This window comes from Calypte anna, chromosome 1 (genome assembly GCF_003957555.1).
Source record: "Calypte anna isolate BGI_N300 chromosome 1, bCalAnn1_v1.p, whole genome shotgun sequence".
Taxonomy (NCBI): domain Eukaryota; kingdom Metazoa; phylum Chordata; class Aves; order Apodiformes; family Trochilidae; genus Calypte; species Calypte anna.
In genome coordinates this window covers 90257265-90270256 of record NC_044244.1, presented here as the reverse complement: position 1 = coordinate 90270256, position 12992 = coordinate 90257265, and the positions used below count along the sequence as shown (strand labels likewise).

Genomic DNA, 12992 nt, shown 5'->3' with positions numbered 1-12992 from the left:
CCTGCAACTGGGCAAAAAAAAGGTACTGCTTCTGCTGCAGGAGAGGATGTGTCCCACTGGTGTACCCCAGAGTGGGCATTTTCCCCATAGCCTGGGGGCTGAATCACCCTGCTAATCCTTCTGAACTACTAAGTTTCAACCATAAGGAGGTTTAAAACCAGAGAGGTTCTGATCTACCTCGAGACATCTGATGTCCAAAAAGATTTTGCAGCCCTGCCTGTGAAAGCTTGGACCTGGGCACCAGATCTGCACTGCAACTGGACTTGGTGCTTTGCTCTGACAGGACCAGAGACAAGTTACTTGATTCCTGAGGCAACAGCTTATTGTTTCCACTGACTGTCATGTCACAGACTATGTCAATACATGGTGTGCATGTCCCTTATCAGTACCCAGAGGGGCTCAGGGATTAACTTTTCACAAAGGCACAGAAACAAAGGCCATATCTTCCCTCACAGTTAGCTGATCTCTAACAAAACACGGAGATTTGATCCACCAGAAACTTATCAGGCAGAGATGCCTCAGCTCTGGATGTGGCAATAAAAAGCAGTTACAAGGCAAAAAGGGAGGCAGTCTGAACAAAATACAATAATAATAATAAAAAAGTAGGCAGACTATTCCAGATTAGGACAATGTGGGATGAAATGCAGGTGAGACGATCCTGTGGCAACAGTTTCTTAGGGAAACTGCAACAGCAATCCTATATATCCTATCATGCAAGAAAAGTTAAGCCTGCAAGATTCCTCTGTATTGTAAGAGTCCTTACTATCCCTACCCAACAGCAAACATAGTGGCATTTTGAAAATTTGAAGTCCTCAGTTTAAATAGATTGAGAGAAAGACTCATTTTATCGAAGGACTCACCTTCATTCCAGCCAATGACAGCATGTTGTTGAGTTTATACATTCCTGACTGAACTGGAGTAGTATACAACAGGGCGTCATTGAACTGCAATACAGAAATAATGCTTTGTAATGACTAAAGGCTGCTTAGAGACTGATAATTTCAGATGTATTTTACTGGAACTACAGAACACATACATCACTGAGATCAACTGTGCAGAAGGGCATCTTGTACTTCTTATTATTCCACTTAAAACCCAAGAAACATTTTCATCTATGAATTTAGATAACAATAGATGCCTATTTTTATAGACACTCCTTGTGAAAATACACATTTGGCACAAGTAAACTGTGCATGAATACTAAAGAACAGGCTGTCAGGAAGGACAAACCTTTCTCCTGTACACACCTACACTGTATAACTACTTTAAACGGGTGCTAGAATTAACCATTCAGACAAAGTAAAATATTTCAGAGACTCAGATATAACAGAATTAAAGATGAGCAGTTTATGACTATTAGGACAAACTTACCCATATCTACCATGTGAATCTTACCAGTTTAAATCTTCCTGTTCTACCAGACTTGGCTTTATTCAGTGCATTAACTAAACAGCTTTTAAGAGTTTTTAATTTTCTGTATTTTTCAACACATGGATCCAACCAATTTACAGCACATAAAACACAGATCAGAAAACAGAACTGTCTCAGAAGTTTTAGCTATGAGGTTCTTCGCAAAATAACCAAATGTTTCATGAGCCTTACTAAATCGTCACAGTATGGTCTATGGAAAAATCAGTTTAAAGTGTCTAAGGCATAAATACACTAGCTTGCACCTTTTATATCTACAAAAAAAACCTAAACCAAACCCAAACCAAGAAACTCAAAGTGCCTCACCACCCAAAAAACCCCCCAACCAAACCCAAACCAAGAAAATCCAAGCTAGAGCCATTCAAACTAGCAGTATCCTGATTTGGGAAGGCCAGCTCAAGATAGCACCAGATTTTTGAGAGCATAATTTAAAATGATATAATTTACAGTTCCCTCTGTGCTTTATAAGCTATGAAGTCATCCCCAGAGCATAAGACAGGCACTTGCAAGCTTGGAACACATGCTCCATGACTGCCTAGGGAAAGACTTAACTACAAGACAGACTTCAGCCAGGACTGAGGAGAAATAATGTCACACATTGCATACACCAACAGTTACTTTATTGTCAGATAAAAGAGATAAACAAAGGGCACAAGTGGAGACAGAAACTTCAGAGATGCACATAAGTTTCAAAACAGAACAGTTGCAGAGACAGGACAAGAAGCCAGCACTTCCAGTCCAGTGCCCTGCTGAGGATGCAAGCAGAGGCTTGTGCAGGGGAAGGAGAGAGCAGGAGAAGGGAGAGAGGGAGGGTAGGAGAGACGGATGGCAGGGTGCAACAGCAGAGTTGTAAGGTTTTAAGGTCTGGTATGGCTAAGTGGAATGAAGTAACTGTTTTAGGTTTTGTACTACCACAGATAACATCTTCTCATAAAAGCATCCTAATTTTAAATGAGCATTGATCAAAACAGTATATTTTAGTGAGAAATGGTTTTTTATTAAGGTTAGTGCATATGCAAGAGATATCTTTCTAAATTAGAACCAAACAAGTAGAACAGCAACAACTGATCCTTTTTTCCACTACCTGAAGTTATTAATTCCTTATGTTTGCTGTGTAATCTTTCAACCAATTAAGAGTACACTAGTGTTAGGCACACAGCAACACACACAGCATCTTACCAGAAAAAACATCCGTGGTTGCATGACCTTCCGGGACAGCTTCATAAGTGTTCCCTCTTTTAGAAAGACCTAGTAAATTAAAAGAAGTAATTCCAAACCTGGCTTTTCAGGGCACAAGTCATACAAATGAGCTGACTTTTTCATTATGATTATTATTATTATTATCATGACAACACCAGAAGTGCAGCAAAAGTTTTGGTATTCAAGGTTCCCTTTCAGAACATGTCTGCTCATCTTTAGGTTCCTCTACAAGTGAGTGTGAATGGGTGCATTACAGTTTTCCTTGCTGCACTTGAAACCATGGCAAATACAAGGTTAAGCTGGAGGAAAAAGATCTGCTTGTTAGATCTAGCAAGGAATCATATTCTAAAAAATCATAGGTTTTCATCAAATAAACATCTAAAAAAAATATCAAACCCATACATACATAGAGGCAGAATTCATTTAACAGAACTGCGTAACTACATGATGGACCATTTTTCTCTTCATTATATACAAACTTAGTATTTTGCTTGTATATCATCTGTGCTCACTTTTACTGAAATTTTCTGAATTCCATCTGGAGAACTTACCCTTCCTGGCTGTACGATCTCATGGTGTCCATTTAAGCTGTACTGAATCTGCATGAGTTTCTGAAAGTTATCCTACAGAGAGAAAAAGGGAAAAGGTGAGTAATTGCATCCATAGTTTGTTGGATATTTCTTGCCTTTTTTTTTTTAAAAAAAAAACACAACAAACTTTTATCAATGAGCTTCATAAGTCAAAATACTTACTCCCTGCTTCATTATGTCATTGGCATGGTTTGCAACTTCTATGACAACAGCTAGAGCATCTGAAGGATGAAAAAGTAATGCTTTTATTACACAGACCAGTTAGCATTGGTATTATGTAAAGCACAGGTACAATATTGCCCTTCCACATCATGCCAAGATTCAATGACCTGATTGTACAGTTGCTGCATTCAGAAGCACTTCCCATACAACTCAGAGTCTTTGGATCATTAATAAGTGTGGATTAGCAAGTCACTGCTTTAACAAATATTGTCAACCATTTCTTACAGCTAACCAAAACAGTCCACATACAAAATTAAATGTCTAAAACAGACTAATTTCATTGTCTATGCCTAGGGAAAAAAAGGTAGCAATGTTTTAACTAAGACAACACAGAGGTTAAATTTTTTTCATATTACACAACTTCCTCCAGTGCCAGTCATGGAAGTCTACCTATAAAAATAATCTTTGCAGTTTCTATCTCTGTCTTTAGTTTTGCTGCATCTCAAGACAAAAGTATGAAGTTGAAATTTCTAAATTTCAACCTTTTAGTATCAGAAGGAAGACAGAAATCTCCAAAAGAAGTACCAAATATTTCATTAAGTACTGATATTTGCTAACTGCCAACATGACTGTAATATATGCTAAGGTGTAAGGGCAAAAGGCTGTTCTATAAATAGATTATATAAATTACTAAACAGTGAGTGTATATGAGACAGAATCCATTCAATGATTTTTATCCAAAAGGCTGTAATTTACTTAAGTAGAACCCCTCATTTAACTGAAAGCTAGAACAACTGCTCTAATAAAATGTAGTCTCCAAAGCGTTTAGCACCTTATGAGTTACTCAAGTATAGTCAGACACTTCCAATAAAGGAACTATATGTACCTAAATCTACAGAGAAGCCTACCAAACCAGGTAAAATCAAAGCCTTGCAGTTTTTTTCCTGAGAATCATTAGCATAATAGTAATGTAGAATGTATATATTAGCCTTACTGTTGAGCTTATATTCAGAAAGAAAGTATGTTAAAAGCTACAGCTTTCTGAACTAAAAGGTTCAGAAGGCTGTGAAGCCATATAAGAAACTCACAGTGTGATCAAAAAGCTTCTCTTAAGTCAGCGTAAGGAGAACTTCCTTCATAATTTTTATGAACTAAAGCAACACAAGCCTAGGAGTCAGAGTTAAAAGATGGAGCGTGTATCAAAAGCATTTAATCAAAATTTAAATATAGATGTCATTATGGTAGTTGAGCCTGCTGAAAAATAGTTGGTGGTCTCCCCCTAGCAAATGTCAGAGCTGCTCCAGCCAAAGCACTCCCTAGCTCCCATCCACTTGAGAGAAAATGAAGGGGAACTTAACTAAATTCATTAACATAGGAATGAGTACCTGAATTTTTTGTTATACTTTCCTTCATCTATCAGCTATTCTATCTATTGAAAACTAAAAAATTACCCATCAACTTCAGGAAAAATTGGAAAATGTTAGAGAAAATTTGCTGGTTATTGAAAGGAAAGTTCCAAGATCTCAGCCAAGACTAAACAGATCCAAACAATGGCATAAAATAATCTATAGGGTCAAAGCCCACAAATAAAGTGAGTTTTGGCAGGGAAGTGCATTCCACTTGGTATACCACTCAGCTAGATTAATGTATTTAAATGAAGGTCATCAGGAAGAATTGTATTCTTTGGGTCTTTTTCACAGAAAGCCAGGGGTTGGAAGGGACCTCCAAAGATCATTGAGTCCAACCCCCCTGCCAGAGCAGGGTCACCTACAGGAGGTCACACAGGAACACGTCCAGGTGGGCTTTGAATGTCTCCAGGGAAGGAGACTCCACAGCCTCCCTGGGCAGCCTGTGCCAGTGCTCTGTCACCGTCACAGTGAAAAAATTCTTCCTTATATTTTTAGAAACCACCTATGCTCAAGTTTGTACCCATTTCCCCTTGTCCTATCACTAAGCATAAGAAGAGCAAAGAATATTATTCTTTTTCCAAGAATATTAACCATAACCAAACCTAAGTCAGAATGAAGTTAAGCTTAATTACCACAAGAAGAGCTTAGTGAGTAAAGATTAGATTTGCTTTTCTTATCCAGCTTCAAAGGTTGACTAATATCAAATGCATAAAATTAACACTCTTATTGTTTAACCTTCTGTTTTATCTTTGATGCATGAAGGGACAGAAAAATACTGTGGAAGGTGTAGCTACAAAAACCACAGAACTGCAGAAATCACCAGATAAAGCAAAATTTATATTAAGTTGCTTTTCATGTGGTCAATCACTTATTGTGCAGTGCAAGCATTAGTTGGTTCACAGCAATAAGAACTGCCAGACAAGCTTTTCTCTCTCTTAAAGAGTCATCATTCAAAATATTTTGGCTGATGTTTTTATACACTCAAATGTGTATAAATGACCTAGGATATTTACTTATAAATTTAACAGTACTGTATCAGCAGACAAAGCTGTAAGAAAGCAAACTTGGCTCAGCACACCAAAGGCATTTGTTTATTGCAGTCCAATCAGCTAAAACCGCACAACACTCCTAAAACTAACAGGCTTGCACAAATGTCACTAAAGATACTGAAATAAGTGGCAGAGGCTCATGCAAATGAAATGGAAATACTGACTGGCAACATTTTTTGTACTGCTGAGGCACACACAGAAGGAAGCAATCTGAATGTGCATTGCAATGCTACACTCAAGTTAAACCAGCTTAATCCCCAAAACTGCCATGAAAAATGTTGTCCTGTCCTCTTCCATCACCAACTATTCCTTGTTTCATCCTCCTTTCTTTCCCCTTCCCCTACATATGGGCAAACTTGTACAAGTCACTTGTTTTTGTGCAATGTATGACAAGTCAAACTGGAGAACTGTTGAGGTTAAATATAACCCAGAACAGCTCCTTGATTTTGTTCAAAATCAAGGATTTGTCGTGCCACATGAACACTTGCACTGGCACAGAGACAGGAGGAAGCTGGAAAGGCTCAGAACTGGGAGAGAGTAGACCAGATTGCCTATCATGGAAAGTCTATAGATGCAAGGACTGTCTGTTTCAATAGCAGTGCCCAAAATACCTGCTTAGGCTGCCTGTGGAACTTCACTCTTATCTCTTGGTTTCAGCTCAAGGGTGAGCTAATACCACTCGCAGCTCCAAACTTTTTAGAAACACAAATTTGCTGTCTTTTAGTATCTCTGCTGAGAAGCTCAGAACTAAACAGAAAACATTTCTATTACTGGCTTAGCATTTTGAATGCATGTGAAATTTAGACACATTATCATATGTACTTAAGCTGTTATATCTTTAGGTTAAAGAGACATTTATTTACCTTGAGTGTCCCTATAGTCTGCAGATTCTTCTAAAAGATTCTTTAAATAATCTGTATAAAGAAAAAAAAAATAGAGCTTATATAGAGCTTTGGTTAAGAAATAAACAGCACCAGAAAGTAGTAAAACCCACCTTTTTCCCAGAAATTTGCTTTTCAGGAAGACTTGTGCCACAAAGATCTATAATCTTTGAAACCTCTCAAAGTGGTAACAAAAGGAAAACTAGTGTTACCACGATGAAAGTGTATCATGATATTTTGGTCAGAGAAAGGAAAGTTATTGAATCAGTAGCCTACTCTGAAGACAAATGATAGGCTGTATATATCAATCCAGAACAAAAGAAGCAAGTGAGAAATATGTAAATACTTGCAATCACATATATTTTAAGCTGGTACAAAAAAAAAAAATTAAGATTGTAGCTATTAAATGAGCACCTCAGTTATCTACATTAAGGAGTTAAGAAAAAACTGACTTCATTACAGAAGATCTGGGTATGATTAATATTTTTCTATAATGAAAGTATTATCCCCCCATATTCAAACAGGCATTTTTATTTTTCAATTATAAATTCAGTTTCTCAACCACGAGATGGCACTCTCAGTCCACTCAAGTCTTAGTAGTTTTAAATCTATTTTACTTAGCTAAAATTAAGTCCAAATGTGTGACTATACGAGAAAACTTCCCCTTTGAGCTTCTATTCCCTGGTCAAGTGTCCAGTTTACCAAAAAGTACAATATTCTGTCAAAGATTAATATATAGCCTCAGCCAAAAGTCAACCACCTATTCTATGCAGGCTATACTACTGAACTAGCTAAAACTGAAAGAAACCAAACCAGAAACTTCCAAAGAAATGCACAATAGATTGGAAATATTAACAAATATTGATTTATAATTACCTTCTATATTAGGTATCAAGATTTTACCAGATCTACTGAAAACGAATCACATGTGATTTAGTAATCTTTCAGTTTTAGCTTCACAATTGTACAAGTTTTCTGTAGGAGTGAAATAGTTTAACTCCCACAGTTTTGCCCTACCCAAATTAATCCTTTTACTGAAGAAGGATCAGGAGCCAATTGTTGCTGCCTTCCTAAGATGTCTTGCTTCACGCATACCCCTCAGAGACCACTCAGTGTATTGTAATCTTTTCCATATGCAAAAAAAAAAAAAAAATTATGAAATTATGAAACATGCTTCTGTAGTAGAAACACTATGAAGAATGAGAAATTTTGCCCCAGTTAATGAAAGCTTTGAGAAAAACAGAACTAGAAGAAGAACAGTACTTGGCACTGAAATTTTATTTTTTTGGCACAGATCTAAGGGAGGATCCAAGAGAGAAGCATGATGAGCAGGTTGGGGTGAAGAAAAAGGAACTGGCTGAAGTCTCCTGCAGGGAAGCAGGGAAGAAACCCTGGGAGGTCTGTCTGGCTGGGCCATGGGAACACCCGCAGCTCTCTGCTCTTCTCCAAGATCTGTCTGATCATAATCAGACACTGGTCAATGTGTGATCTTTTAAGACAAGTCTGACATAGCACTAAAACCTCTCCAGCAACACTCTATAAGTACTGCATCCTTCACATCCCTCAAGATCTTGTGCTGTAGCAGCTACCAGACACTCCAGTGCAATATTTAGGTGGACACATATAACTCTACTGAGAACAAAGTTCATCTTGCTTCCTCTTGTGTTATACGAGTAAGAAGTTGCTGTGAGAGGAAAATAAAAATCAGCAGGAAGCACTTAGAAAGGTGCTGGAATGAGTTCAAGTTGCTTTTAACTTTGTTTAACCTCAAGGAACCTCTGTCACACATGGGACACCAGTTGCCTGTCTCCTCCTGCCCTGCCTGCCCGGGCACAGCACTCCTGGGACTCCACCATAAAGCAAACAAATTAAAGCTTTACAATTGCAACTTGATCTGCCTCAGGCCAGCACAAAGGACTCTGGTGGGAAGTGGGTATAATTCATTTATCTGCAAATGTACTGCTGGCACTCTAAAACTGTCCCTAGTATGCAGATACATCCAATTTAATAACCAAAGTAATTGCTCTGGAAATTTAGAACCAGAGAGCCAGCATGGGAACTGTTTCTTGGCACATTCATGCTTTATGACATGTTCCCCAAAACATCAATATTTTACATAACTCAAAAATATTTTTTGAATTAATATATTCTAGCATTTTAAATAGTATCAGTGAACTGAAGAGAGAAAAGTAGATATTTTAACATAACTGCGTTTGATTTAAAATTCTGTATTTTGAAAGGAAGGCAGCTTTTGCATTACATGTCTGAAGCAGTCAACAGAACTTGCAACAATAAAAAACTGAAAGTGATAAAAACACAGTTTTCCCCTTTATACTCTCTGTATCTATCTGGTAAGGGGACCAAAGTTCATAGCTCAAACTCTGCTTCAAAGAAGCATCAGAACAGATATTTCCAGTCTCTTCTGTGAATACACACTGGAAATTCTGTGCTTGCAACTTTCTGGAGGTACTGGCTTTAAGCTATACAGACAAGCGGATTTCACAGTCATGAATAATGTTACAGTATAAAGTTAGCAAAAATATACCTAGATAAAATAAATACAGAAGTCAAACATCAAGGTAGAATGGTAACTACTGTCTTTACCCAAAAAATTTTCCCCTCTGCAATGTGATTTAGTTGTTCTGACTACAAAGACCTGAAGCATACTTTCAGAAAGGCAGGCTGTGAAATTAAAATTCACTACTTTGCTGGATACCCCAAAAATACGACAAAAAATCAGCACAAAAGCACACAAACACTGTTAATTGTGATGTACAAAATTTCCTTACGCCCTGCTTCTACCTGACAGCAACCAGAAATGCTCTCTTCCTTCTTGCTGGCAGGAAGCAATGATCACTACTTCATTAACTACTTTTTGTCTCAGGTTGTATAATTTTTTTTTGAAGCTGAACTCAAAGCAATCATTCCCCAACACATAATTGGATGCATCTGACAACTCTCTTTCCGATGTGCAAAGGAGCAGCATGCTCAAAGGCTTATTTTTCATCACTCTCAGCCTCCCATTCCCAGTTAAGGATAATATAAGGCTCTCTCCCTGCAAACCTTAAGTTGAGAAAAAGGGGAGAGAAGCTTACCCTAGGACAATATGAATATTGTAAAGTTTCAAGTCATGGGAGGAGAAAATAATCTCTCCTATTTCTGTTGGAAATCAGAGGCCTCTAATTAACCTCCCTCAAAACCCAACTAATATTTGCTACATAGAGCTTGGGGCCAGCATATGGAAAAGTGGAAGTTCACTTGCTGGTCTGGAGAAGCTGTGTAATTGAACAGAAACACAGCTGAGCTGTGCCTCTCTCTCTCCTTGGCTGATTTACGAGTCCACCTGCTCCTGCTTTTGTTAGCACAAAAGTAACTCCACTTCAAAGCCCAGCAACAACCTTGTGATGTGACTGTGTAGCAGCAGGTTACCAGTACAAAGCTGTCCCACTGACACGGAACATCTAAATAGGAAGAAAGCCCTGCTGACTCAGCCCTAGCAGCTTCCTTTCCTGGATTATTTTTGTTCCCTTGCTCTCACCCACTGCCCCCTCCTCCCTTGCCTGCGATTTCCCCCGTATTGATCCAGGGTAGCTGCTGCATCCCTGCTTCTCACCCACTGCAACAGGAGATCCAAAGGGTCCTCCAAAGGCTTTGCAGCACAAGTTTATACAGAGATTGCTCAGTATTACACTAAGCCTCTGGAAGGTAATAGAGCAGAAGGGTCACCCAGAGAGACAGGAAAGAATAAGAAGCTCAAGGAAAACAGAAATGCATGATTGATTGAACAAACTGAAAATAAAACAGTTTGAGCTGGAATGGACCTTACAGATCACCTAGTTCCAACCCCCTCTGCATAGGCAGGGACACCTCCCACTGGACCCCATCCAATCTGACCTTAAACACAGACAGGAAGGGGAAAGCCACAACTTCCCTGGGCATCCTGAGCCACGGTCTTAGGTCCAAAGTAGCAATGCCTCAGCCCCAGCATAATTAAATTCTTAGTCTGACCTCTTTTATTTCCCCCACGGAACAAAATAAAATCACTTCTCTAAATGAACAGCCAGCACTGCAATCCCATTCCTGCCAATGACATTCATATTTGAAGGTTTATTTAAACCTGGGCATTCATAGTAAGGTCTTCAGACTGGGGACAATGACAGCAACCCTCATCACCACAGAATGATTTTTTTTTCAGGACTAGAAAAGCCTGTCCCAGGTACAATGGCAGAGAATTCCCCTTCAGCATCTCAATTTTGTTTCAGTGTCACTCACCCCTGACATCTCTCAACTTACTGTGTATATTGACAAAGGCACTTACTACCTTCTGATCTGCTGCTGAGCTTTTTAAATTAAAAACTTTGAAATTATGCAGAGCTCCACTGATTTTGCAGTGCATAACAAGCCTATACCATGCCCTGAGTCAATATCCTTTTAAAATAAAACAACTCCCCAAAGGCCGTTTTTTTGGTTTGATCAGTTAAGAGTCACAAAGATTTTCCCCTACAAAGTAATCCATTTAATAACGGCTTTTCACCCTTTTTCAAAACCTGTGACTTTAATGAGATGACTAAAATGAAAACAGTCAAAGTTAGTAACTGTATATGCTGTAGAACACTTAATTCTGTATCTCCAACAGCATCGCTAGTCTAAGTACTTGCTGGGGAAATGCCAACAAGCTGCTACAGAGCCAAAAAAAAAAAACCAAACCAAACTCACAGAGCATTTTATTTTGCAGTTACTACATAAACAGAGGCTATTTTTAAATTGCTCATCAAGAAGCAATGGCTTTCAAAAACAATGCCTTAAGTATTTCCAAACTCCTACAGAAGCCATCCCCCTCTTACAACAAACACATCTCAAAATACTTCACAAAGGAGGCCTCTATCGTTGCTCTCCTTTTACAGAGGGGAAAAAAAAAGAGCAAGAACTGCCTCATGGAGACAACTTGCTCAAGGTCACCCAAAAGCTCCAGTGACAGAACAGGGTATAGAGCCTCAATTTCCTAGTCCCAAGTTATCTCATCAGCCTACAATGCACCTGTAACAACTCTTAGGCACTTACTGATAACACACACTAGAAACATGTGGTTTTTCTTTAAAAGAGAATGGATTTTACAGACAGAACACCTGGGTGGGGGAGAGATGGGGAAGCTACTTGTAGAAGTTCACAATGGCAGAGACATCTTTTACTTCCTTCTCCTAGCTTCAGCTTTCCATACTACCTTTTTGCTTTGCAAAAACAAAAACCACAACAAAACCACCTGACAAAAATAAAAAAGCACAAAAAACCCCCATAAAACCCAAAGGAGCATTCCAATCCTTTAAGGAAATTATGGGCTTCTATAACCACAGGAACAAACAAAACCCACCACAGGTTTCATGTTTTCCAACTACTGCTGAATATACTGTCAGAGAACTCATGACAGCGTTGGAAATAGTAGCCTCTTGCTTGTGTATCTTACTGCAATCAGTATTAACAATGAAAGCCTCTAAACTCATCCCATGTTTTTAAAAAAGCCTCACAGAACTGGAATGAGATTAATGCACTTTACAGACAGACATCAGTGCCTAAAAACACGTTTCCTGGGACGTGTGAAGACAGGCTTCTTAAGCCTGGAAAAAAGTTTGACTGTACCTGTCAACAGAAGCCTGTACTGGGGAATCCTCTGAACTGGCTTGAGTAGATAGTGTTTGAGGGCCAGACTTGCACAGCGGGGGCTCATCTGAAAGAAACACCCAAAATAAGTAACAATTCTGCAGTAGCCAAAGATTCCAGCCAAAGAAAACAAAGAAAACAAAGAAAGCCTAAAAACAACTGATGATCACAGTGGATAAGTTTGGTCTTAAAACAGGTAAGACTACTGGAGTGTTAGAGTCCACCACAAAAGCAGCAGTTCCCTCCATGGAAGACTGCATGCAAAATTAATCATGAGTTCAAAGACATTGGTAAGCACTCATACTCTCCGTGGATTCAAAAGAGGTGCTTTTGCTTATGAGGATGAGAGGTGAAGCTTCCCAGAAATAAAGGAAACACCAGTGGCAAGGGACATGTGCTCTTTCATCACTGCTGTCCATGCCCATTAGGCAGAAAGGCAGAGAGATAGCAGTGCCCACTGCAGAAGTTTTAATTAACCCACACCTCTGAAGACAATGCAGAATTAAAAGATCTGTGCTTCAAAAATGTTAATTAGCTTGAGTTTGCATTCAAAATAAAGTGCAACAGAAACATGAGCCCTTAAAAAGTCATCTCTTTCCTGTCTCAGATAACTCTAGC

General features: G+C 38.7%; 1 protein-coding gene across 1 annotated transcript in view; it reads right to left on the bottom strand.

The window, feature by feature from the left end:
* Positions 1-12992, bottom strand: part of FGD6 (FYVE, RhoGEF and PH domain containing 6) — a 75398-nt gene that overhangs the window by 18744 nt on the left and 43662 nt on the right. Inside the window, exons 8-13 of the mRNA XM_030445327.1 lie at positions 12354-12441; positions 6702-6752; positions 3381-3439; positions 3180-3251; positions 2608-2676; positions 861-944 (exon numbers count right to left, since the gene is read on the bottom strand). Of these exons, the coding sequence (XP_030301187.1) occupies positions 861-944; positions 2608-2676; positions 3180-3251; positions 3381-3439; positions 6702-6752; positions 12354-12441 (423 nt within the window). The remainder of the gene's footprint in view (positions 1-860; positions 945-2607; positions 2677-3179; positions 3252-3380; positions 3440-6701; positions 6753-12353; positions 12442-12992) is intronic.